The sequence below is a fragment of the Onychostoma macrolepis genome, chromosome 09 (genome assembly GCF_012432095.1).
Source record: "Onychostoma macrolepis isolate SWU-2019 chromosome 09, ASM1243209v1, whole genome shotgun sequence".
NCBI lineage: Eukaryota > Metazoa > Chordata > Actinopteri > Cypriniformes > Cyprinidae > Onychostoma > Onychostoma macrolepis.
In genome coordinates, this window is record NC_081163.1 from 33,810,489 (window position 1) to 33,835,167 (window position 24,679).

The 24,679-nt window shown below is 37.8% G+C and overlaps 1 protein-coding gene across 12 annotated transcripts in view; it reads right to left on the reverse strand.

The window, feature by feature from the left end:
- Positions 1–24,679, reverse strand: part of abi2a (abl-interactor 2a) — a 47,190-nt gene that overhangs the window by 6,674 nt on the left and 15,837 nt on the right. For 2 of the 12 annotated variants that reach the window (XM_058786853.1, XM_058786859.1), the window contains exons 2-8: positions 12,220–12,387; positions 9,360–9,536; positions 9,176–9,193; positions 8,534–8,631; positions 6,499–6,648; positions 3,934–4,055; positions 2,067–2,144 (exon numbers count right to left, since the gene is read on the reverse strand). In XM_058786853.1, coding sequence (XP_058642836.1) covers positions 2,067–2,144; positions 3,934–4,055; positions 6,499–6,648; positions 8,534–8,631; positions 9,176–9,193; positions 9,360–9,536; positions 12,220–12,387 — 811 coding nt within the window. Of the gene's footprint in view, positions 1–2,066; positions 2,301–3,933; positions 4,056–6,498; positions 6,649–8,533; positions 8,632–9,175; positions 9,194–9,359; positions 9,537–12,219; positions 12,388–24,679 lie in introns of all 12 variants that reach the window. The other 10 variants (XM_058786857.1, XM_058786862.1, XM_058786861.1 and 7 more) reach the window with 7 other exon arrangements.

The window sequence follows — 24,679 nt, forward strand, 5'->3', positions numbered from 1 at the left end:
TCTAAGCCAAAACCTGGAAACAAGTTGGCATTTTAGCACTTCTGGCTCGATTGTACCCAAGTCAGGTTTTTTTAGTTTTTGGTTAAATGCCTGAAATGAAGTCTGTGGTCAATACAAGTTCAAAATATGTTCATGTTTTATTCTTTGATAATATGTCATTTTAATATATATATATATATATATATATATATATATATATATATATATATATATATATATATACACATACAGTGGGTACAGAAAGTATTCAGACCCCCTTAAATTTTTCACTCTTTGTTATATTGCAGCAATTTGCTAAAATCATTTAAGTTCTTTTTTTTCCTCATTAATATACACAGCACCCCATATTGACAGAAAAACACAGAATTGTTGACATTTTGCAGATTTATTAAAAAAGAAAAACTGAAATATCACATGGTCCTAAGTATTCAGACCCTTTGCTGTGACACTCATATATTTAACTCAGGTGCTGTCCATTTCTTCTGATCATCCTTGAGATGGTTCTACACCTTCATTTGAGTCCAGCTGTGTTTGATTATACTGATTGGACTTGATTAGGAAAGCCACACACCTGTCTATATAAGACCTTACAGCTCACAGTGCATGTCAGAGCAAATGAGAATCATGAGGTCAGAGGAACTGCCTGAAGAGCTCAGAGACAGAATTGTGGCAAGGCACAGATCTGGCCAAGGTTACAAAAAAATGACCCTAAGCACACAGCTAAAATAACGAAGGAGTGGCTTCACAACAACTCCGTGACTGTTCTTGAATGGCCCAGCCAGAGCCCTGACTTAAACCCAATTGGGCATATCTGGAGAGACCTAAAAATGGCTGTCCACCAACGTTTACCATCCAACCTGACAGAACTGGAGAGGATCTGCAAGGAGGAATGGCAGAGGATCCCCAAATCCAGGTGTGAAAAACTTGTTGCATCTTTCCCAAAAAGACTCATGGCTGTATTAGATCAAAAGGGTGCTTCTACTAAATACTGAGCAAAGGGTCTGAATGCTTAGGACCATGTGATATTTCAGTTTTTCTTTTTTAATAAATCTGCAAAAATGTCAACAATTCTGTGTTTTTCTGTCAATATGGGGTGCTGTGTGTACATTAATGAGGAAAAAAAAATATGAACAAATGATTTGAGCAAATGGCTGCAATATAACAAAGAGTGAAAAATTTAAGGGGTCTGAATACTTTCCGTACCCACTGTGTATGTATGTATGTATGTATGTATGTATATATATATATATATATATATATATGTGTATATATATATATATATATATATATATATATATATATATATATATATATATATATATATATATATATATATATATATTTTTTTTTTTTTTTTTTAAAGCTTTTACTTGTCTTGGAAAAGGTAGTTGCTAAATGTCATTAAAAATCATGCGAACTCTCTGAATCTACTCACTGTTGCCCCTACAGTTGTGCTCTCGCAAACTTTTCTAACTCAAACTTTCATGGAAAGTATTTTTAAATAAGCATAATGGTGGTGGCGTTGAAGTCATGTGATCATGGTGTACTTTAAACTCTACGTTTATCTTTTTACTTTTGGCAATTGTATTAAGGCTTCAAAATTCATAAAAGTTGTGTTTACTTGAGAAGAAGATCATGATGAATCAGGGGAACCAGGTTGATGCCTTAACGCCTACAAAATTACATCACTGCAGGATTCCAGAGAAATATCGAAGGCGATAAATCAGCTTGTTTTTGAGTAACATAACACTCAAAATAACGCAACACGTAATCATGTTTAAAGAACTGTTGTATCCAAGCAAAAAGTTTGCATCTTTTTTCTCTGCCATTGAAGTAGCAGTGGTACTTTTATCAATGACTTAAAACGACAATGTTCGAGTTGGAACAAACAATGAAACAATGTGTGAAAACAGCCTGAGAGACTCATGAGAAAGCAAAATGAGTAGGACACAAAGACCAAAAAAATTCACCACAGAATAAGGTGATGTATCAGCAGGTGGGGAATGAAACAAGGGCAGAAGGTGTGACTGATGGGCTGGAAATGGGCCGGACAATGGTGGACTCACCTGTGCCAGGGTTGGTGCTGGATGTAGCACTAGCTTCAGCTGAAGCGAGGGGTGGTTGAGTGGGAGGAGAGCCGTTATCTGGGGACAGAGAGCTCTCAGTGGAGTCGGGGTGAGTGGGGAGAGATTCAGGGATTGAAGTGGGGTTGGCTGAGGGTTGCGTGGGGGTTAAATTAGAGGACGTAACAGAAGGCTGAGTGGAGTTAGTTGGAGCTGAGGGGGTGCTGGCACCAGCAGCTTGAGGGTAAAAAAAAAAAATAAAATAAAAAAAAAAAAGAGAGAGGGAGGAAACCAAATGAGAAATGCTTTTGCATTTCGCTTAAAGGGAAATAATGTGGGGCATGCCAGGAAGAAGTCTTGCTTTAAGCCCAAAGTATACTTCGTTTTTGTACACATACGCTAGCATATGCACGGTTACAGAAATCGGATGGTGCGCATCTATTCTGGTGACAAAATTTGTCACGTCCACTGTGTGTATACCCTAACATCTGCATAAAAACAGCAGCATACTTTGGCCTTAAGCATTAGAGAACATGATAGAAAAAGACTGAGCTTAAAATCTAGTCACAATTCAGCTTTTGTGAAGACCAAGTATATCAGTGGTTGCTAATCTTACTCCTGTAAGGCAACCTTTCAGCATTTTAGCTCAAGCCCTAATTTAACACACCTGAACTAGTTAATAAAAGGTCTCAAAGGGATAGTTCACCCAAAAATGGAAATTCTGTCATCATTTACTCACCCTCAAGTAGTTCCAAACCTGCATGAATGTCTTTGTTCTGCTGAACACAAAGGAAGATATTCTGAAGAATGTGGGAAACAGAGCAGTTCTGGGGCATTATTGACTTCCATAGTAGGAAAAAAAATACTATGGAAGTCAATGGTGCCCCAAAACAGCCTGGTTACAAACTTTCTTCAAAATATTTTCCTTTGTGTTCGGCAGAACAAAGAAATTCATACAGGTTTGGAACTACTTGAGGGTGAGTAAATGATGACAGAATTTTCATTTTTGGGAGAACTATCCCTTTAAGGATGACTAGAATCTTCCAGGCAGGTGTGTTAAAGCTAAGCTCTGCAGGACAGTGGCCCTTGAGGATTGGACGTATACGCAAATCTCATTCAAAAAAATCCTTGTTTCAGTCATTTGACAGTAAAAACTGTGATTCCTGAGTTTCACCCATTCAGCCAAAATATTGTATTTAAACATTTACTTATGTCATCCAAGATGCTTTTTCAATGCACAGAAGTAAACAGTAAAGTGAAAAATGTACAAAAGTACCGTAAAAGTAGTGTATTATATTTTATTGTTCCCGTAGCTCCAACAATAGTGCACAATACCCAAGGTTGTGGGTTCAATTCCCAGTGAATACATGGGGGGAAAAAAGTCACTTTGGATATACATAACTGTGAATGTTATTCTACCAACCTATGGGTAAATTATCTGAAGCTATACAATAGTTTTGTGAAGAATATTTCAAACAGTTGTTCACTGGAAACTACAGCATTTACGATACATTTGAAAACATCTTTTCTAGCAGTCGGCATCATAAAAGGACAAGAACCGCATACAATTTTAATTAGTTCTTGCTTGTATCGTCAAAAGTTTTTCTGTGGATATATAACTAAACTCATTTTGTGTTCCAAAAAAGCAAAGAAATACAAATCTGGAGCAACATGAGGGAGAACAGATGAAAGCATTTTATCTTTTGGATAAACTACCCCATTAATGTTTTTAGCTTTTGAATCTTGATTTAAAGCCAGTTATTAGCTCATACCAAGGCCTTTTTATAACTGATCAAAAAACAAATGACCGCAGCCAGACTGCAAGTGGTATTTATGTTGTTAAGTGTGCTTTCTGTGATGAAGATGTCACCTGGGAAGGCGCTGGGTGGAGAGGGTGTGGGCACAGCGATGGGAACACCCACACTGCCGCTGCCGCTGTTTTCACGACTGCTGCTGCGACTGCTGGGATGACTGCCGCCACTGCTCCCACTGCTGAACACACGCTACAGATTACACACCTCACATACATGTGTCTCATGTTATACACATACTGACACCCAAAGACTCACACACAGAGGCAACAAAACAGATGAATCATGAGTGCTCTCAAACACACATACGTCATACAAACTCAGACACATACACAGATACATAGATGAACCAACAGCTCACACATGACAGGAAAACACACAGCAGCACGGAGAACGGAGAAGCAACAGCAGAGACTTTGTGGGCAGAAAGAAGCACACTCATACTGAATGCACAAATGCTGAGCACATGGAGCACAGACTGCGTGAGATCATGTGCTTGAGATGCAGAGAAAAGAACAAGAAGAAATCCACAAATCAATCAGTAATGAGATGAAGGTCCTTTTGAGATGAAAAGAAAAAGACACAGCAATGCCAAGCAAATATAGAGCTGAAGCAGCTGACTAGACATGCATTAAATGGCTGAAGAGAAGAATGAATTGTCAGCATCTTTAGATCCTTTTCTTAGTCTACATGAAATAGATATGCACCTATTTTTTAATGCATGTTACTGATCTGATTTTAATCATTCTGACCTAGTAATTTTGATCGAAATGTCAACACTTGATCATCCAGTGAAACGGACAGACTTCTTTTTGGAGACATATGCTGGATTTCTCCAATCATTTAGTTCATTATAAAGCTGCTCTTTTCTTAAGGCCCCAATATAGTCACAGCAAAGTTTGAAATACATAAGCAGTGCTTTACTGTTAGCTTGCATCCCGTTATCGGTAGTTTAAAGTTTGAAAAGTTTCTGAAACATTTCTGTAAAGTTAACTCTGGCACGCTGATTTAAACTCCCAAAACAAATTCCTTCATTTTGGCCTAATTTTGTTTGAAATGACATCACACCAGTTCGATCTCTGATTTCACTTGAAGTATATCAGGTCATTTATTATGATCGACTGCAAGTTCGCATTCAGATCTGCTTCCATCCAATTAACAACCAAGTCCTCTTACATCGCAAATTTAAAGAAAGCCCGTTTAGAGCCATTAAAACTTGTTGGACTGCACAATATTTGCATAACATTTAAGACATTTGAGATATAGCATAACAACCAACCATCTTTCTAAGAGTCTATCTTTCTAATTAAATCTTAATTTCCAGCATGCAAAAAAATAATAATAATAATAATTCTATTGTTTTTTGGGGGTGAACTAAGGGCCAAGTCTTTTTTTTTTTTTTTTTGGCAGTTTTCGTGAAATTCACCCTTGTAGGTTCTAAAATGATGAGGGGAAAGGAGATCTGGACACAACAGAGGCTGGACTCAAACCTCCATCCTTAAAATGCTACAAATCCAATGTGTTAAGATCACGTGCGCTACCACAGAGCTAAAGCTCCAGCAACTTTCTGTAGCCTTTAAATGCAAGATTAAGGCTGAGCTCTGTTTGTAAAGGCTTTGATGATATTCAAGTGTTCTCAAACAAGATTCACATCATCAGCCCTTCTGAACTTCAGGAGGGCACAAACGTTATTTTTATCCAAGATGTTCAATAACATTTCCAACTGGCAGACAGATGGGAGAGGGCTGGGGAAAACGGCACCAAATGCTCTTTTTCGGATCCTGCACTAAGTGACAAGAGGCAGTCGTAAAGAGCATGTGGGAGACTTCAGCAAACATTCATCGTTTAGGGTGAAAATATGAGAAATGATAAGGATTGTTTTCAGTCAAGTTGGAGAGTGTATTGAATAGTGTTCCTGCTCAACAAATAAAACACAGGATGCTAAAAACAACAAGGTCAGAGTTCGATTCCCAGGAAACATATTATAAAAATCGCTTTAGCTAAAAGTGGCAGCCAAATCCATAAATGAAGACGTTACAGGCATCCCTGCAGATGGCACAGAGATCAAAAGAGAACAAGTGAGAGTGGTTACATAATTTCAGACACAGCTGAAAAGGTCTGAGCTTCAAAAGGACAGACCCAGAGAGAACTATCTGCAAGACTCTATCCGTGCTTGTTCTGCAATGTAGTGAACTTGATCTTTAAAATCCTCAGGAAAAATCAAACAAGAAAGGAAAAGTTTAAGATGGGAGACAGAGAAAATGTCAGAGGAGGAGAGGCTCTGCAGTCATCGGAGAGCATCTTCAGGCGTCTTTATCCTCCATGACTGATGATGCATTTATGTGAGCACTGCTAACGTCACTCGCAACTGGTTGCCAGGGTTTCAGATTATGCAATTGTGCAGACAATCAGCGATGCTTGTTTTAGAAGTGCTGAGGAAAAGCGGTGTCTGTGTGAAAGAGCTCTGCAGCAAAACCAACTAATCACTGTTAGCTAATAAATACATCTACCTGCAGTCACTATAGGTGCCAAAAGGTCCCTTACTAGAGAGAGACATGCATGCACACTGAGAGCAGTGCGAGAGATTTGCTCCGACAGGGAGGAGAGGATGAGGGTAATGGTACCTGTAAGTGCGGTTCCTCTGATTAACAGATGCCGTGCGCACAGGACTTTGCTGCAGAATGGGCGCCATATTGCGTGTGGGGCTGGGGACATAGTCATTAGGCACCACCGGAGGCCGCACTGGCTCAAGCGTTCTGTAGGGGGAGTGTCTCCTGTCGGGAGAGACAGCAGGTCAATAACATTGGGAAAGCTTAATCAGACAGTCAGCCTGCCATGTTATACATATAAAACCATTTCACTTTAATGTCTGTTATTTCGAAATTTCACAATCAGAACTTTTAGCATTCCAAACAAAACAGTTATAATTCATCAACAGCATGATTTCGGGTTTCTTTTAAAGGATGAGATTCCATACAAGCTTTTCAAGGTTTGTCAAAAAGCATTTTGGATCTGAGGTCAGGAAAGTGCAGGTGAGATATAGAAATTCAATCTGTGAAAACAAAATGTGAAGTCAGTGTCACATTTGTTCTCTGGTATCAAAAGAGAAAACGGGCATTTCTGTTTGAGGCAACAAGAATAAATTATTAGCATACATTATTAATTAAAACAATTAATTACTATTTTTTAATCAACTAAATTGTCTCTTCATCACAGGAAAAACTGCATCCTAGAAGTGATCAACCTTGCTTTCTCTGAATGTTTTTCATTTACTTTAAAAGATGTGCTTTTTTTTTACCAAAACACTGTGCTTCTTGACTATGGCACACATGTAACAACTAACCTTTTTTAAAATGAAAGAAATAGTGACAGAAAATAAAACACTAAAGCAACAGTAGACAAATCCTCGCAGAAAAACAAAACAAAAACTAACAGACACACGATGAATCTCTTGCAAAAAAATGTTTTTCCAAAAAACAAGTAAGTAAATAAATCAATTTTGCTTAGCCTAAATAAAATCATGCTATTTTGCTAAGGACATTTCAACCCCAGATTCTCATTACCATAATGTGTACAGGCACAATCGTATTCCCACAACTAAAAGTAATTACAGTCATTTTTAAAATCAGCATAAAGTACAACAAAAACTATTTTCCACTGTACAATAATGCGAATTCACCCAAAAATGCACTTTACGGTCACAGAAAATTGCAAAGAAAATCTTAATGGTCCTTTAAAATAGGCTACTATTGACATCTTGAGTTTTGTGAGTGTCACCCAACAGTTATATAAAGATTTGCAATTTCCCATCACTTGCATATGCATTTTATGAGGGAACGAGCTTTTGCGGTATTGTGTTGCTGACCTGTCCATTAAGCAGCACACAATCTGGCCTGCAATGACCAGCCATCATGGGGCGACACAGGAAACCTACAGAGCGCCAATCTGCACAGCTAGTGCTCAGAAAACAGGGCAGGACACACCCTCTGCTCTCAATGCTCAAACATCAAGCTCCATCTTAATAATGAACACACTTTAAAAATTGAGCATATCTGATCTTTCATAATCACAGTTTCACGCTTTCACAATTTTAGATGCCAAAGCGTATTTAACACGCCTCTTTTCTGACCCAAATGTAAAATCAGGCTCTTAACTGGCTGGCATAAAGGGAAACAAGGGATGTGAAGGATAATGTCATCTGTGGGGCTGAGGCTGAATTCTCCCTGAGGACTACAGACATGACCCACACATGTGCCCCTGAACTCAACTAGAGCTGTGTGAGACCTACACTGAAAAACCTCACTGTTGTTGTAGAAACGTTATTATAAAAAAAAAAACATTGTTTTAAATTATCTGATAAGTTGAAAGAATCATGAAGGACCAGTCACATGTTTGAACATGCTTGATGTTCTACATACTGGAAATTACTACTGATTAATAATGACGAATTAATAGATGTGCCGAGTCAAGTAGAATGTGTCATTCACTTCATTTATCATAAAAAGTTTCCAGAATATATGCAAATCAAAACATTTTATGCTGTTCAAGGACCTCAGAGATGTGAGTATTATGAGCAAACACTTGAAATGAGTCATTCACTGCCACAATCTCAGTGGCCCATTTTCTCATTCGTGACCGCTAGAGCTACAAAGCGCATACCCTATGGTGCCTTTGCCTGGCATTGGGGGGCTTGGTGGTTTCTGTGTGGGAGGTGTGGTGCGAAGAAGGCTGCCCATCTTCATGTTCTGGGTGCTGACCTATGACAACAACAAATCAAATCAACAACATCAAAAACAGCCTTTAGCTGTGAACAAAAACATCTCAGTTTCACAGAAGAGTAGGAAAAAGTTAACAATAGCCTAGAACAGCCGCATAAAATGTAGAGCCACAGAGAGAAAGACTGCAAGAAAGTGTTTTATCTCATATAGTTTTTAGAGAAAACAAAGAAAAGCCCAAACAAACAGAACAAGCTCACACACATACACACACCTACTCCTGTGCAACATGCAACAATGATAAAATGCAAATGTGATATGGAAAGTATGAAAGAAGAAACAGGGATGATTGCCAAATGGTTGTCCAATTATTATTCGCTCCATTCCTCATTAATGTGTATATATATATATGAGATTTCTGAGCATCCAAATATTGTTTTTACATTAACTGACAAGCCTTTAAACCTAGAATGAATCAAATAGAGAATATATCAGTCCATATTTAGGTCATATGAACTAAGGAATCAAACCTTATTCCTTCTTCATTCGTGTCACCTGATCATAAGACAGCTGTAAAGGCCCTTACCTTGAACCTAAGCAACCACTTAAACCAAGAGCGAAGCAGAGAACAGAGGTGAGAGGAAGCACAGAGAGGTTAGTCACACATCTCAGACACAAAGAAAACCCACGTCAGATTCTGGCATTTGTTAGTTCAAAACAAACATGTTAGTCAGAAAAATCGCTCGTCTCAAGGTGAGCCCGTGTCCTACCTTCACACCGTGACCGATATCGTCCAGCGAGCTGTAATCGATAGGTTTGCGAATGTACCGCACCGGCCTCTCGGGATTGGCTGGAGCAATGATTTTATGCGTGCGGGAGGTGTTCTTATTGGTTGTGAGGATGCCAATCTCCCGCCTCGCCACTTTTTCTTTGTGGATGTCCACCGTCTGGAGGAAAAAAAAAAAAAAGTTTGAAAAGTTTAAAGAACTTACTAAAACCAAACTGGGTCATTCAGAACTATAACCACATTCGTATTTATGAAGGACATTTGCATACAAAAGTCTTAAAGCTACAGTGGTACTGCATTGGCGCAAGAAACAACTTGAGGAAAAATGTCTCTTTAAACTTCATATTTGTGGAAGCAGGTTACAAAACACAGAGTATGTGAGGCGAATTATTAAAGCATGTAGTTGTGCGAGGTCTGAAATCCCTGTCGGCGGAGTTCTGTTTCATTTCACACGGCAATTTGGGAGAGGATCGTGTCAAAAGCACTTCACGAGAAGAGCTGCATTAGATGTTGTGCCGCTGTGTTTAATCGCTTTAGAGCCCATGCTGTTGACAGCTGTTAAATAAAAAATAAAAGAGGAAACACAGAGGGGGGATAAGCTGCTGCTGCTGGCATCTCAAACACAGTTAAATGATTTTCAGCATTAAGTGACAGTGATATGGTAAATAGGGATCGAGTCCAGAGTCCACAGATGAGGGCAGTCGAGAAAAGACAGATCAGACAAACCGAGACAAAAAAAAAAAGGAAAAGTGGAAGAGAGAAATCACCCAGGATGCTGCTGTTGACCTGGGATGCATTTCCCAGAAGCATCGCTAGCAAATTATATTCCAAATCATAATTTATGAAATGTAGCTAACTAAAAAGTACAAAATCTAATACTTTTTACTTCACTACATTTAAAAAAAACATGCCATTCCTCGTTCCATTTTGAACTGGAGAAATCGTCATGCGTTTATCATTGTAAATGAAAATCATATTCGGGTCACAAACTAAAGCTGCTGTAAAAATATGTGTGTATTGCCGTCTTAAAAACTAAACATAACGTTAAAATAATGCAAATTAATACCCATGCATCTACCCCACTGCCGTAGCACTTTAAAATGATGTAAAACCAGTATGTTTGCATAGCATTCTTCTTAAAATGCTCACATTTGTAACGTCTTGTATGTTTATATTTGGTAACACACATTTTGTTTTTCATTATTTCTATATACACTATATGGTATATTTTGTTATTTTCACTTATTTACACACTTGAATTATCAGTCATTTTAGTAGTAGTTATCAGTGTGACATGTATTTTTAGCAGGATAGAGTATATAAAATTATAAAATAAATAAAAATATTAAATCAACCATTATTTTTTAATTCTTAAGTACGTTCAAAAAAAAAAAGTAAAATAGAAAAGGAGCACTTAATACTTTTACTCAAGTATTTGATTTGTGTACTTTGTCCACCTCTGGAAAAATGATTACAAAAATGATTTTTTATTTGAATATACATTATTATAAAATTTAATTAATTCCTGTAACAACAAAGATACATTTTCAGCATCATTACTCCAGTCTTCAGTCACATGATCCTTCAGAAATCGTTATAATATGACGATTTGCTGTTCAGAAACATTTCTATTATTATCAGTGTTGAAAGCACTTAATATTATTAGAAACCTTGATACATTTTCAGGATTCTTTAATGAATAGAATGTTCAAAAGAACAGCATTTATTTCAAACAAATCTTTTGTAATATAGACTTCTTATTTTGATCAATTTAATGCAAACATTGCTAAATAAAAGAATAAAATATTAAATATCATCAAAAGGCTGAGTTTTTTTAAATCCATATTTGAGTTGCATGTGTGTGGTCTCTTGTCTAGTTTACTGTGATACTGTGAATGGTTAAGCTCCGAGATTTGTGTAATGTAACAGTCCAGATGTGACGCCACAGGGAGGAATTTCCCACAAGTGGTAGAGGAGAGACCGAGAGAAAGAGAGAGAAGTGGTGACCGAGGAAAAGAGAGAAGGCAGGGGCATGAGCACATAAATGAGTATGTGTGACTAACATTTGCTCGTATCTTTGGCTGGCACAAAACACTACAGCAGTCGCACCAGACCCCTGCAGTTACACTGCATCTGAATTACAGCTCCTCACAGTCTGTGACTCTGTGGGAAGATGTTTAATTACAGAATCAATGCGATCGACTGACTCAAAGTAACTTGACGAGGATCCTGTCTGATCAGCCAACCAAGGATCTGAACAATTAAAACACAAAAGCAAGACAATCTTTGGTACTTTTAAAGGGCGGCTGTACGCTCTCCTCCATTTTCTCCGCGCTCGAGCAGCTGTAACGTCAACAATCCTTTGTGAATGTCATGTCGTTATAGTGCTGACCGTTTTAACCATATTTGTGTGTAAATATGCTGCTCATTTGCATTTAAAGCAATACACTCCAAATCAGCTCTTTTTTAGACACACCCCAAAAATGACTTTTTCCAGCTGTTATAATAAATGATCTGTGGGGTATTTTGGGCTGAAACTTCACAGACACATTCTGGGGACACCTAAGACCAATATTACTTGTAAAAAGGGGCATAATAGGTGCCCTTTAACGTGTGGCCATTTCTGAAGGCATAGTGTTTGATTGAAGGTCAGTATAAAGTTTCTACACTAATTTTAGCATCAGAACCACTAGTTGAGCCTCTTATAATCTCCCTTTTACCTAACCATGTCACAGTCATTTACCCGTCACATCCTAGCAGACTCTTTGAGCCGTCAGTCGTTCTTCAGTAAATATAGCACAGTGTGAGATTGTATGGGGAGATGTGGTGTGCTGCTAGGTTACCTGAGAGATGTGGTTGATGGAGGACTCCATTCGGCGCAGCTGGGAGGCCTGGATGTCAAGCATTTGGAGCACATTGTTGGCGAGTGTGTTGATCAGGTAGGCCACGCTGGCCAGGGACTGAGTGGTGTAGTTCTTGGTTTCCTCTAGAGCGGCATGCTTGTCTGGAGACTGATGGAGAAATAAAAGAGCAATAGTCAGTGCGCCATTAAATCTGTTCAGCCATTTAAAAGTGTGATATTGGAGTACGCTGAGTGATTTTTGATGGTTAAAAAAATATATTTATTGCAACTTGTCTCCATTCATGTTTATCAACTGAGCTTTTGATGAAGCAATTTTGTAATACAGCAATGAACAGCAGAAGCTGTTTAGGCATTAGTTGTCCAGGGCACATATTAGGTGGCCTTAACTACTATGTGCTTACATCAAAAAAATAAGTACAATGTACTTATTGTGGTCGTATTGTATTTTAAAACACTTTTGCTGCTATTGAGGTGGGATACGGGTAAGGTTAGGGGCAGGTTTGGTGGTATGGGTAGGTTTAAGGGTAGGTTAAGGTGTAAGGGATGGGTCAACAGTGTAATTAATTACATATAGGTATTTTTAAATGTATAAGTACAATGTAAAAACATGCATGTACACAATAAGTGCATTGTATCAAATGATTAATTTAAAATGTAAGTACATAGTAGTTAAGGCCACCTAATATAAAGTGGGGCCGTTGTCCCAAAATCTGTCAAGCAAAATTGACACTGCTACTAACTAAAATAATCTTTACTGAATCATTGCTCAATGAAACCAAAACAGAATCAAACTGGAACTTTGCGAGTCAGAATCAAGCCAAATCAAATGGATAAAATGAGTTGTTTACAAGCGGTTTGCAAGCGTCATTTCTTACAATGGATGTAGGTTTCTGGTTTCTGTCTTAAAAAAAAAAGTTGCTGACTGCTGAGATTCAGTGCACGAGTATGAGTAAAGTGTCTGGATGAATCAAACTGAATCACAAACAATTTGAGGCCTTATTGTGTAACCATTTAATTAATTAGAAGAAACAATCATTCGTTAAAAAATTTGGAATCGCTAGTTCTGATTCTAAAGAGCAGAAAACACAAGATTATTGCTGAAATATTATCATTGAAACTAATTCTCAGGTTAGTATACAGTAACCACCACCATCAGACTCGTGCCCCAGTAAAAAGGGTCTAGCGACGCCCCTGGTGTGGAATGTCAGGATCTAAGCAGTTCTTCTGTGACATCAAGCTGCAGAGTCACATGACCCGGGCTTTGATCCCTAGGCTGACAGAGAGAAAGTGTACGTGTGTGTGTCTGTGTACACAATTCCTGTCTTTGTCCCAGGACGGTACCAGGAGGGAACAGTCAGCTCGCACATACTTTTGAATGTGCTATTACAGATTGCAAACCGCTGTAACACACATTCAACAAACCCCACATGACAACAGACCACTTTAATCGATTTTCATTTTACGAAACAATATTGATTCTTAAATTCCAAGAATCGATCAGTCTAGCCTGTGTTCAGTTAATGAAGGAAAAATTGTAGCGCACCTCTCATCCAAATTAATCACAATAAGCTTTGTGCTTTGTTACTTTTGATATGAAACAGTCTCAGATTTCAAATTCTGTCCATTTTATTGCAGTATTCAAAGAATATTATAGCAATAAGCCCCAAGAAGCCGTGGTTTACAGTGAATTTAGAACAGGTGTTAGGCACAACATGAAGCGGAGTGCCTAAAACCCCCTTAGCTGTTATAAATTCACTGTAAACCACGGCTTTACGGGGCTCATTGCTTTTATAAAACGGTTATTCCATATACGTAGTAAGGTTTCACAAAATAAAACAGAGCAAATGAAGTGTAATGATATTAATGAAAACATGATTCTTCCCCCAAACAATGTAGTTCCTCAGAAACGGTTGTGGTTGCAACAAAGTGGTTGCCGAGCAAAACACAGACATAAACAAAAGTATGTTTGTAGAGTAATTTACAACAGCTTCAAATGCAGCTCAACCAATCAGAATCAAGGACCAGAACTATCCGTTTTAGAAATGCCATTTTGGCGCCGTTTAATGTGGAGTAACAAATTGTTGTAGAGCCTCAATTCACCTCAAAAACTCCTCCACTTCAATACCAGTTTCAGCATGAAATAAACATGAATGAACATCTGAAGGTGTCTGAAAAGAAAAAGTACAACTTACTGAAATCCGTATCCCGTCTCACGTAATCTCTCAATCAGTGTTTCAACCATGCAAAGACGTCAATATAATAGCTTGTAAACAAATGTCACGTAACGTCACATTTAACTTACCTCAGAAAAAAACACTTTCGGTGAGCATAAACTAGTTAGTTAATTTTTCGTTCTTGAGAAAATTTGGCATATACTGTATCTGATATATATCCAAAATAATCCATATCGAATCGAAAGCTTGTGAATCAGAATCAAATTAAATCGTGAGATTTATGTCATAACCCAGCCCATTTCTTTGATAATTTCTTCCACAGTTATCAGCTGATGCAATATCAAAATGAGAAGATACTGCATCGTCCTAGCTAATAAATAAATTTGTCAGTAAATAACACTTCACCTGCACATCTGAACTTACATGAATCTCATGCTGCAGTGAAACGGAGCAGTTAATAAGCGACCTAACACGTGACAAAAAAAGAAGTCATTCAGTCGCATGGATGAACTTCTCACGTAATGATTTGCACCACTGAATGCATTTACTGCACTGAAATGCTCCAGGCCCAGAAGAGGCTGTGGGCTTGCAGTGGGCAGGCATGTAGGCCAGGAAGGCCCGTCCTCCCCCAGGACACACAACGACACACTGACACTAATATGCAGATGCAGTGCGCTGACCCACGCTGATAACATCACAGCTGCATCTGAGCAGAGAGAGTGGAGGAGGAGAGACCGTCCCACACAGAGCTGACCCTTCAACACTATGAGCAGCAGCGTCTGGAGAGGAAACACAACCGCTGTGATGCACCGCACATATAGAGATGCTCAGGTGAACAGAGACACTGAGAACACCTACTCACCTACCTACGCATTTAAGTAGAGAAATTGGAAACTCAAAACACACAAAGAAAAAAAGTCTAAACATCTCAGAACATGTTCCAAATTAATGTCAGAATACCTAACGAAAGAAAGAAATCCCAAGCAGTTCCCAAATGTATTTGCACAGCGCTTTTCTCAATACAAACTGTTATAGAAATCAAAACACTTTATTCACACAATTCTGCCCGAATCAAAGGCTTATTCGTTGGTCCTTTTTTTGCAGGCTTGTTCCCATGACATTCGACATGTCAGAGGATTAGAAAATGTTGTAGCAGACGCACTGTCGCAAGCTCCTGTGGATAAGAATTAGAATGCTGTAAATGCCGTTTTCTTTTACTCTCCTGGCCGTTGTCTCAGGTCCTGAAGTTTTGGGAGTGATGTGATTGTTTGAGTGCTAATTGTTTTACTCGTTTATTCCAGGGATTCTTGGCAGACCCATGTCTTAAGGGGAGGGGTGTGACAACCCATGTTGTATGTGGGGTTTTCCCAGATAGCAACAGAGTGTGGGCCAAGTCTGGCTTACATTTGGCACTTCTGGCTTAATTCTGGCGCTGTTTGGTGTGAAACAGCTGGTGAGAAGGCAGGGGCCAGCATTTGATGTGAAACAGTGTGAAACAGCATTTGACTGAGCTCTGGCTGGAGTCTGGCCAACCAAAAAAAACTAAAAGCAAATTGCATCTATTTGGATGAGCCGTGGCTGGATTTTGGTCCACCAGAAAAAGATATTCGGCTGAGATCTGGGTGGGTTTTGGTCAGTGTTGGGCAGTAACTAATATTACTTTTTGCAGTAACTAGTAGTATAAATAATTACTAATAAGATTTCAGTAATAATATTACAGTTACTTTCCATAAAACAGCTTACTTAGTTACCTTTGATGCCACAACCCCGCTGATTTAAAATCTAACAATCAAATAATTACTAGATTTATTTTCATAATTCTCATGACTCGCACATGCATGTGATGTCCCCAGTGCAGCAGGCAAGCCTGGAATATGGAATAGCTTACATTCAGCAGATAGAAATATTGCATTATATTGATTTTGTCAGGAAAAAAGATCTGTTGTGTAAGTTGTGGCTTTACATTACTCTGGCATTACATCCCTCTGATCAGCATGTGCTACATTATATTAATATAATTCAAAATATTTTTGGAAAATTAAACAGGTTTCTTACAAACTCATGTGATTTGATAAAATACATAACGAAATTTAATCTCATATGGGTAACGGAAAAATTACTTCAAGCTACACATGACAATTAATGAGATGAATACAACACTTCTACTTGAATGTCATTATCAATCACTATTGAGTGTTTGTAATAACTTCTGACTGTGATCCAATGTGGATTTTGGTCAAATGATGAGGCAGAAATATGTTGTTAGTAACATTCTAGAAGAATTTTGTGTGGAAGATACACAGTTACAGCTTCTGTGTGGCGTGAAGAAAAAGTAATGTAACTAGTAGTGTAACTAATTACTGTTGCCAGAAAGTAATAAGTAAAGTAAAATTATTACTTTTGAAAGGAGTAACTAGTAATCAGTAATATATTACATTCTTTGAGTAACTAGCCCAACACTGGTTTTGGTTAGCCGAAGAGTAAATAAAAGATCTCTGGCATGAATGTGATTTAGAGTAAAGCAGACTTGTGTAAGATGTGTCTTCCTATAATTTTATAAATACTTTACGATATTTAAATAGCAGACACTTTTGGATATTATAATTAAAGAAACGTTTATGTACTGAAATCGACAGAAATAAAACATGACTGTGTTTTTATCAAAAAAACAAAACAAAACGCAGCTCCCCAGTACTGCTCGGTGCTTTTTGGCTAGGTTTAAAACAAAGAAAAGTGCACTTTTAGATAAACAAGGCAACATATGCACTTGTGGAGGTAGAAAAACAAAGTTCTTTAAGACTCGCGGGACTGCTTGTAATAAAGATTTAAATGTAAAAGGCAGGAGCTGACTGTTTCTGTCAGTGGTAAGGTTTAATTTAAAATATTCGTTTCCACTTGCTTGAGCAACTTAATATACAAATCTAGAAGCCAAATGCATTCAATACGTTGTTTATAAATTGAGTTTAAACACGAATATGAAAGATTGTGTAACTGTACTGTAATAAAAGAGGATCACAATGCTGTCAGTCAGCTTTGTTGACACTGAAAAAGTTGAGGTTGTGTCTCCCAACTGGGTGAAGAATGGTGTGTGTTTATGGCCTCCATATAAACATTTAAATCAGTTTTATTGTTTAAGGTAGTAATTCACCTCACAATAATAGAATTTAAACTTTTTCCCTTGGCTGAAGTCTAGTCCCTGACACCAAATGTTTGAGGCAACCCCTGGAGTCTTTGTCTGCATATAAAGTTAAAATGATTTATACTGCAAGTATGCATACATAATTTCTGTATACAGTATGTTTAATTTAAAAGGCTAAATGGTAGAAAACTTTTCAGATTGTTCTGATTTTTAACATTCTATCTTTCATAGATAATTACCGTGAAGCATGCTGGGAGCTCTTGCAGAACAAACCGATCTCCAATCAGAGGCTGTGCCCGACTCCCTGATGCCACCAAAATGCAAAATAAAGTAAGATTGTGTGCATTATGTAATTCCTTGACACGGACCTGTCTAACAGGTCTTTGTATCATTGTGCAATTTAACAAACTAACAAGCACATTTCTGCAAAAATAATGAATATTTCGCTGAATAGTATATCTCACATGAACATAACACCCTCGCTTTATCAAATTTAGTAATCATTAAATTTCTTGCCTTATGCCTTAAAGATGAAAAAAGCTCCTACTGGATGAATGAGACACTGATGAGGAGGCCACAGGTGTCTAATACCACCACGATCCAAAAGGATTTGTTCAGCTTCTAACCGAGTCCTCTAGGACAAAGACAAAACCACCCACTGCAGGCACCGTGGCATCATGAAACACCCAGACCCCAGAGAAAAATCCTCTCAAGCTGTGACTCATTCATAAGATGTAAGACTTCTCTTTGTTTTCTATCATATATTCACTGTTGGTGTAAGGCTCATTTCATAGCATGGGTGGCGTGGTAAACGCTAATTCCTGTGTTTAATGTTTCAGCACTTCTCCATGACATAATAACTAAACAAAAAATTCTTATGGAGCAGCAGAGGAACATTATAAGGATGGTGCAAGATCTCAAATCAAACAATATTCATGACATCACAGAATCTAACCATTTAAGTCCAAAATGGCTTTCAGTTAAAGACAAGGTCATTAAGTTCCCTGGAAAGTGATCTTCAATCCTGTCTGGAAACTAGATAAAAAGTGGTGGGTAACAGTTTCAGTTAGTTGCCTACCGTTATCACTCTGGTCTGGTTGTAATTACTGTTATAAGTAAATGGTGTGTGCGATCAATCTGAGTGTTTTAGCTTAATAGTGACAGCATGCTTGAAAAATATTTCAGGTATTGAACTTGGATTGCTGGGTGGAGTGGATGTGAAGGACATGGTCTGGTGAATTATGAGGCAGGCAATCAAACATGACTTGGCTAAAGCGGTGAACTGGAGAGGTGTAAATGGGAAAACACCAAACCAAAGTTTGGAGCACTAAAACATTGTGATTGGTAAGTGCATTTTTATTGTAAGTCTTCCTGGAACTTTTTTTCCCCCTCACGTCATGAATGAATGTTGAAAGTCATAGTTCTTAGACTGGTGATGTCTTAAATGTATTTTTAACTCTGTACTTGTATGCTCCTATTGTCGAGGCTGTAAGAAGAAATCCTGTATGTGCACACAGCTGAGCTGGAGGTTGAAAAAGTTTCATCTAGCTGGTGACCGTGAGGGTGGCAGAAAGAGAAGAACGACTTCAGATGTTAATGTAAACCAAACAAGTTATTGTTAAGAGAGTGAATCGTTTACATTGTATTTTTTAAGTATATATATATATATATTTATTTATTTATTTATTATTATTTTATTTTTTTTGCACATCTTTAAATACGAGTTGCATTTCACTTGTCTGTTGTTTGTTGGTTTCTATATTTTATCACATATGTGTTTATAACAGTTTAATTTGGTTTCTCGTTTTCTTCTTCTTGTATTGTGACTATTTATTTGTTGCTTTCGTTTTGACTTATTCTAGTGTTATTGGTTTACCTTTTTCCCATTGTTTTTATTTTTACTGTAACCTGGCTGAGATTTTTTTTCCCTCTGCATCAATAAATCACTATACTGTATTTGCGTTTTGTTCTTTTATTATCCCTTGCACAATATATAAATATTATATAGGGTAATTTCTGGTTTAGTTTTGGCATAATATTGGTCCAGTTGTGGCTGAGCTCTGGGGTAAAGGTGGTAGCAGCTAGGCTTTTGTCCTGCTGACATCTGGGGCTTCCGGCACTGTTGTGGGCCAGTTATGGCTGATTTCTTGGGAACCTGTGGAGTTGTGGGTGGGTTTTGGTCTGCTTCAGGCATGGTTCTGGTATTCTTTAGGCAAGCAGCTTAAGGGTAATTCGAGGGGAGTGGGCCGTGGTGGTATGTGGGCCATAACAACCAATTTGCCATCTGGGTTCCTTTTGAGCCTTTTTAAAGACGTGAGATGAATGGCCATGGGAGAGCTGCACATTGGACTTGATTTCTGTTTGATTTCCTTCAAGTTTGTTTCCTTTGGTACATCCAGCATCGTTACACTACATTACACTTCCATGCATGCATTTCACTTTACATTACTGATTCCAGACTGCTACACTTTACATTGTTCTTAATTTTGTTATAGTTTGATTCTGTTTATAAATGTTGTGCTCTTTTCTGGCTCTCTCATGTGTCCCTGTTTTTGTTGTGTCCCTTTTGAGCCACGGGGCTTAACAATGTCAATAACTAGGGCCATTTTTCATGTGAGTGATAGTTGCTCTGATTGGCTATTACATTGTATGTGAATCTGGATGACTGGACAGACAGAAGCAGATGACTATCATTGGGCTGGCTTTTCGGTTAGCATTTGCATGCGTGTTCTGATTGTTGGTCCCTGTGCACAAGAATTAACAAGCCGCACAAACACTGATTCACTGTTTCCAGTTATTATGATTCCTGTGTAAATACACTGTTTCTATGGTAAATGCCACTTCAGATGAACAAAAAACACCGTTTACAATACTAATACCTTCAATGATTTGCATTCCACATGGAACCAATCGTGTGTCTGTATCTTAAACTCTGAACAGTAATGGACCTTAGTCAGGTTAGATTCCATATTGAATTTGGATGTAAAATGGGGCCGTGAGGGATTAGGCTAACTTGCAGCATTTACAATGCACACACTGCATGAAGGTTGTACATAACATAATTTTTGTCCTGCTTGTAATTAGTTTCTTGTTCTTTTTAATTGCTTACCGTTTTCTTGTCTTTAGTGGGTTTTTTATTTTTTAATTTAGACTAGTATTAGTTTTTTGTGATAGTGACACTGGTGACAGGAATTATGAAATTTCTATGGTATCAAAAATTTATATCATAAAGACCTTATTTAAAGCTAAAATAACTATATTGTGATATATCGTTACCGTGAAATAACATTACACATCACGATATAAGATTTTTGTCATATCTAATGTTACGTGCAATCAATCAGAGATAAGACAATGATTTGTGAACCTTAAATACATAAAACTTTTGAGTCAGGCATCACTAAATGTAAAGATTAGTGGTTCAGTGAGTCAAATGCTTATGAATCAGCCGATGATGGTCACTCTGTATGCTTGTTTTTTTGTGCAGCTCAATAAAAAGTTTTCTTTCCTGTGAGGAGGGAGGGAATTATTCAGATGTTATTCAAACAGGTGTATTTTTAAAATAATAAAGTGTGTCTGTGACCCCTGAACTGACGTGGGTTTGCGGGGCAGGTTTGGTAGAGGCGAATGTCTGCTCATTGTTTCAGCTGCTTTTGTCTGAAATGAAAAGAGAGCAGGTACAGGAGTCATTTACTGGCCGGCCCACTGAACCACACAGTATCTCTCGGTTTCAATCTCACACAAATGAAGGCAGGGGTTGTGGGTAATTACACGGTAGCGTGCCCATTAATGACTGTTGAGCTGTGTGCTCAAAGCACTGACCACAGCAGAAGGACACACTGATTTTTCAGTGATGACTCAAATAATTACACTCTGAAAATGAACAGGTGGGTAGAACAAGAGACGCTGATGACACTTTTGTTCCTCATGTTAATGCACAGAGCTCACAGCTCCTTTCATCAGACACCTCACCAGAGACCTCTTCAACAGCTACAGCTTTTCAAACAGGGTGTCAGACCGCTGGTGACGCTACTGACGTGACTACACTTTTCTGAAGCGTGACTGTGGCTCAGCTCAACTGAAAGCAATGAACCTTACAGATGAGCTGAAGCAATAATCAGTGTCAAAGTAGTGCAGTACAATTCAATTGAGCAAATCTGTACATTCAGAGGGTTCTTTTCAATAAAGCTTTCAAAAAGAGAAAGAGAGAGAGTTTCCTTTTCATTTCATCAAGATTTTGTCTTAGAATGGCCATCTATCCCCTGCTTTCGATATATTGCCACCAGGCATCAAAAACATGTATTGGTCGACCACAAGTCATTGCTCAATAGTGTACCCAGAAGCACTTTACACCTCTCTTAAAGGGATAGATCGCCAAAAAATGAAAATAATGTCATTATTTACTCATCTGTATGTTGTTCCAAACCTGAAAAAGTTTCTCTCTTCTGTTAAACACAAAATAAGATATTTTGAAGAATGCTGGTAAACAAACAGTTGATGGTAGCTATTGACTTCTTAGTCATTTTTTTCCCATAGAAGTCAATGCTACAGTCAACTGTTTGGTTACCCACATTCTTCAAAATGCCTAACTTTTGCATCCAACAGAAGAAAGAAACCAAGCATCACTGTAATTTTTGATCATTGACCGATTTCTCTAATCAATTCAATTTTGATTCAGAAAATCTTGATTTGATTCTTATTCAATATCGATTTATAGGTACAGTACATGTTGATTTTGAAACAATCTCTAAATTAATGGCGTAAATTATACAGGGAATTGCTTTACTGCTATTTTCTTAACTTAAGTGAACAATATTTTGCATTCAAAAAACATTCAAAAAAGTTCTTATTTTTTTATTTATATTTATTCTAATTAGGAATTATTACATTTTATTAAAAACCCTCATGAATAACTTAAAGGATAACCTCCAACTGGTCTACAATCTCAGCAGTGCACACACATTCATTCCAGAGAGAGCACAAGAAAGATGGAGTGCAATTAAATGCAACAGACCACTCCATCTTGAATCAAGCACCTTAAAATTAACTATTTAAAATACACAGTGTATTAAAAATGTGATTGCATGAATCTAACCCCTGAACCCACTAACTAGGGTCTTTACAGGATCACTAGAAACTTAAAACTTCCAGAAAAATCGGATGGAGCAGGACTGGACACTTCTGACATTGACTACTACTTTTCTAAGTGGTCGGACAACTTGGTGAACAATAAAACGAGAGAAAAAAAACTATAGGCTTACATTGCATGATCAAATCTGGCTGCAGTGTCTGTTTTATATGGCTACTGAGACTTGGGGTGGACTCAGTAAGCATCTAGCATCCACCCAGCGATGGTTTATCAACCTTTAATTGCCTTAGCAATGCCCTGAGAACCAGCCACAGCACCTACATCTCATAATTGCATAATTAGAAACATAAGTTTCAATATATCTAATGCTTTAAATGGATAGCTTGACTACTTATATGAGTTTACTAGAGTTTGAAGCAAAAACAACACTTATGCGTTGTCATGTGAACATGCAGTCGAGGATGTATCGCAGATGTGAAAGACTAAACCGAGAATCAAAGCAGCCCACATCGTCTCTCCTCCTACACGCACAGACTCATCTCTCTTTCATCTTCACCAGCATATCAATGCAGAACCGGCCAAGTTGAGAAATATCAGCATCTGTCTCTCTGTACTGCAGGAGAATTACGGCTCATGTCACCATAACTGCTGCCTGTCAGTACGTCAGACTGCAGCCGGTCTGATGACAAAGACTCACACAGAGAGAGAAAAAGGCAGTAACCAAATGTGGAAAGCAGTGTGTGGCTTCAGAAGCTAGAGTTTATAGGTGATCTGTCATTTTGGAAAACAGAAAATACATAAACTGCACAGGGATTAAAATAAGTACAGGACAGGTGCTAGTGGCTGTCTACCATCATTAAACACAGATAATTAACCTGGATCACAGTGACCTGTGCTACACATGAGCAAAGTGGCGCATATATTTACGGCACAGCCTCCTGTATGCACACACACACACACACCAGACACATAACACAATACACATTCTCCTCACAAAAACAAAACCTCACCACCATTTTGACTAACAAAATGTTTCATGAAATTCAAGATCAAAAAAACTTAAAGTGCCTCTATTATGGGTAATGAAAGGTTCATATTTTGGTTTTGGGAGTCCCCAACAACAGGTTGACATGCATGCAAGGTCCAAAAAATAAACTTTTGTCATCTTATAATATGCATTTATTTTTACCTTATTTGCTCAATGACTCCCTAACGATTCACTCAACGATTCATTTTTCCAAACCCCTCTTCTGTGTGACGCTAATCTGCGGTGATTGGTCTCATTTTCATCTCATCTCGCCTGTAATGTCTGATAAAGCAGTGTTTGTGAGCGCAGTGCTGCTTTGTGTACAGCGTTACCAGGGAAACAGCTATTTTTAACGCTCCAAAAGCAGCACCTAGTGGCAAAGAATGAATTTGCATTTTCATTCAGACCAACCAGATAAGACCAACAAGTGGACGGGCAATATGCTAATGTTTCATGTTGACGTCAACAAGAAACAGCTTGGGATTAGTTTTAAAAATGACTGGTTTCAATGATTCAGAGTCGACTCTTTCTTTTGAGAGACAATAACTTTATACACGGGGCACTTTCAGATTTAAAACTTTGCAGGATGTTTTCATTCACTTAGAGCTGCATCAAAGTTACTTTTCAAAAACCCATAATAGGGGCACTTTAATTGGAGCAGAAAAGTCATATGTAGCCTTCATATACTAATTAAAAAATAAACACTAAAGATGCACAATCTAGACCTTTTAACAAACACAAATATTTCATATTATTTATTATCTTTAAGACTTACTAGTGAAAACAAGTGATATTATAAAATATTACAATTTGAAAAATGTTACTGTTTTCTATTTTTATTTATTTGAACACATTTAAATGTAATCTATTCCTATGATGGCAAAGCTGAATTTTGTCCCATGCATCTCTGCTCATGCATTTGAGCAATTTAATGCATCCTTGCTGAATAGATGTATTAATTAAAAAAATAAATCTTACTGACTAAGGATGGGCGATATGGACTTATATCAC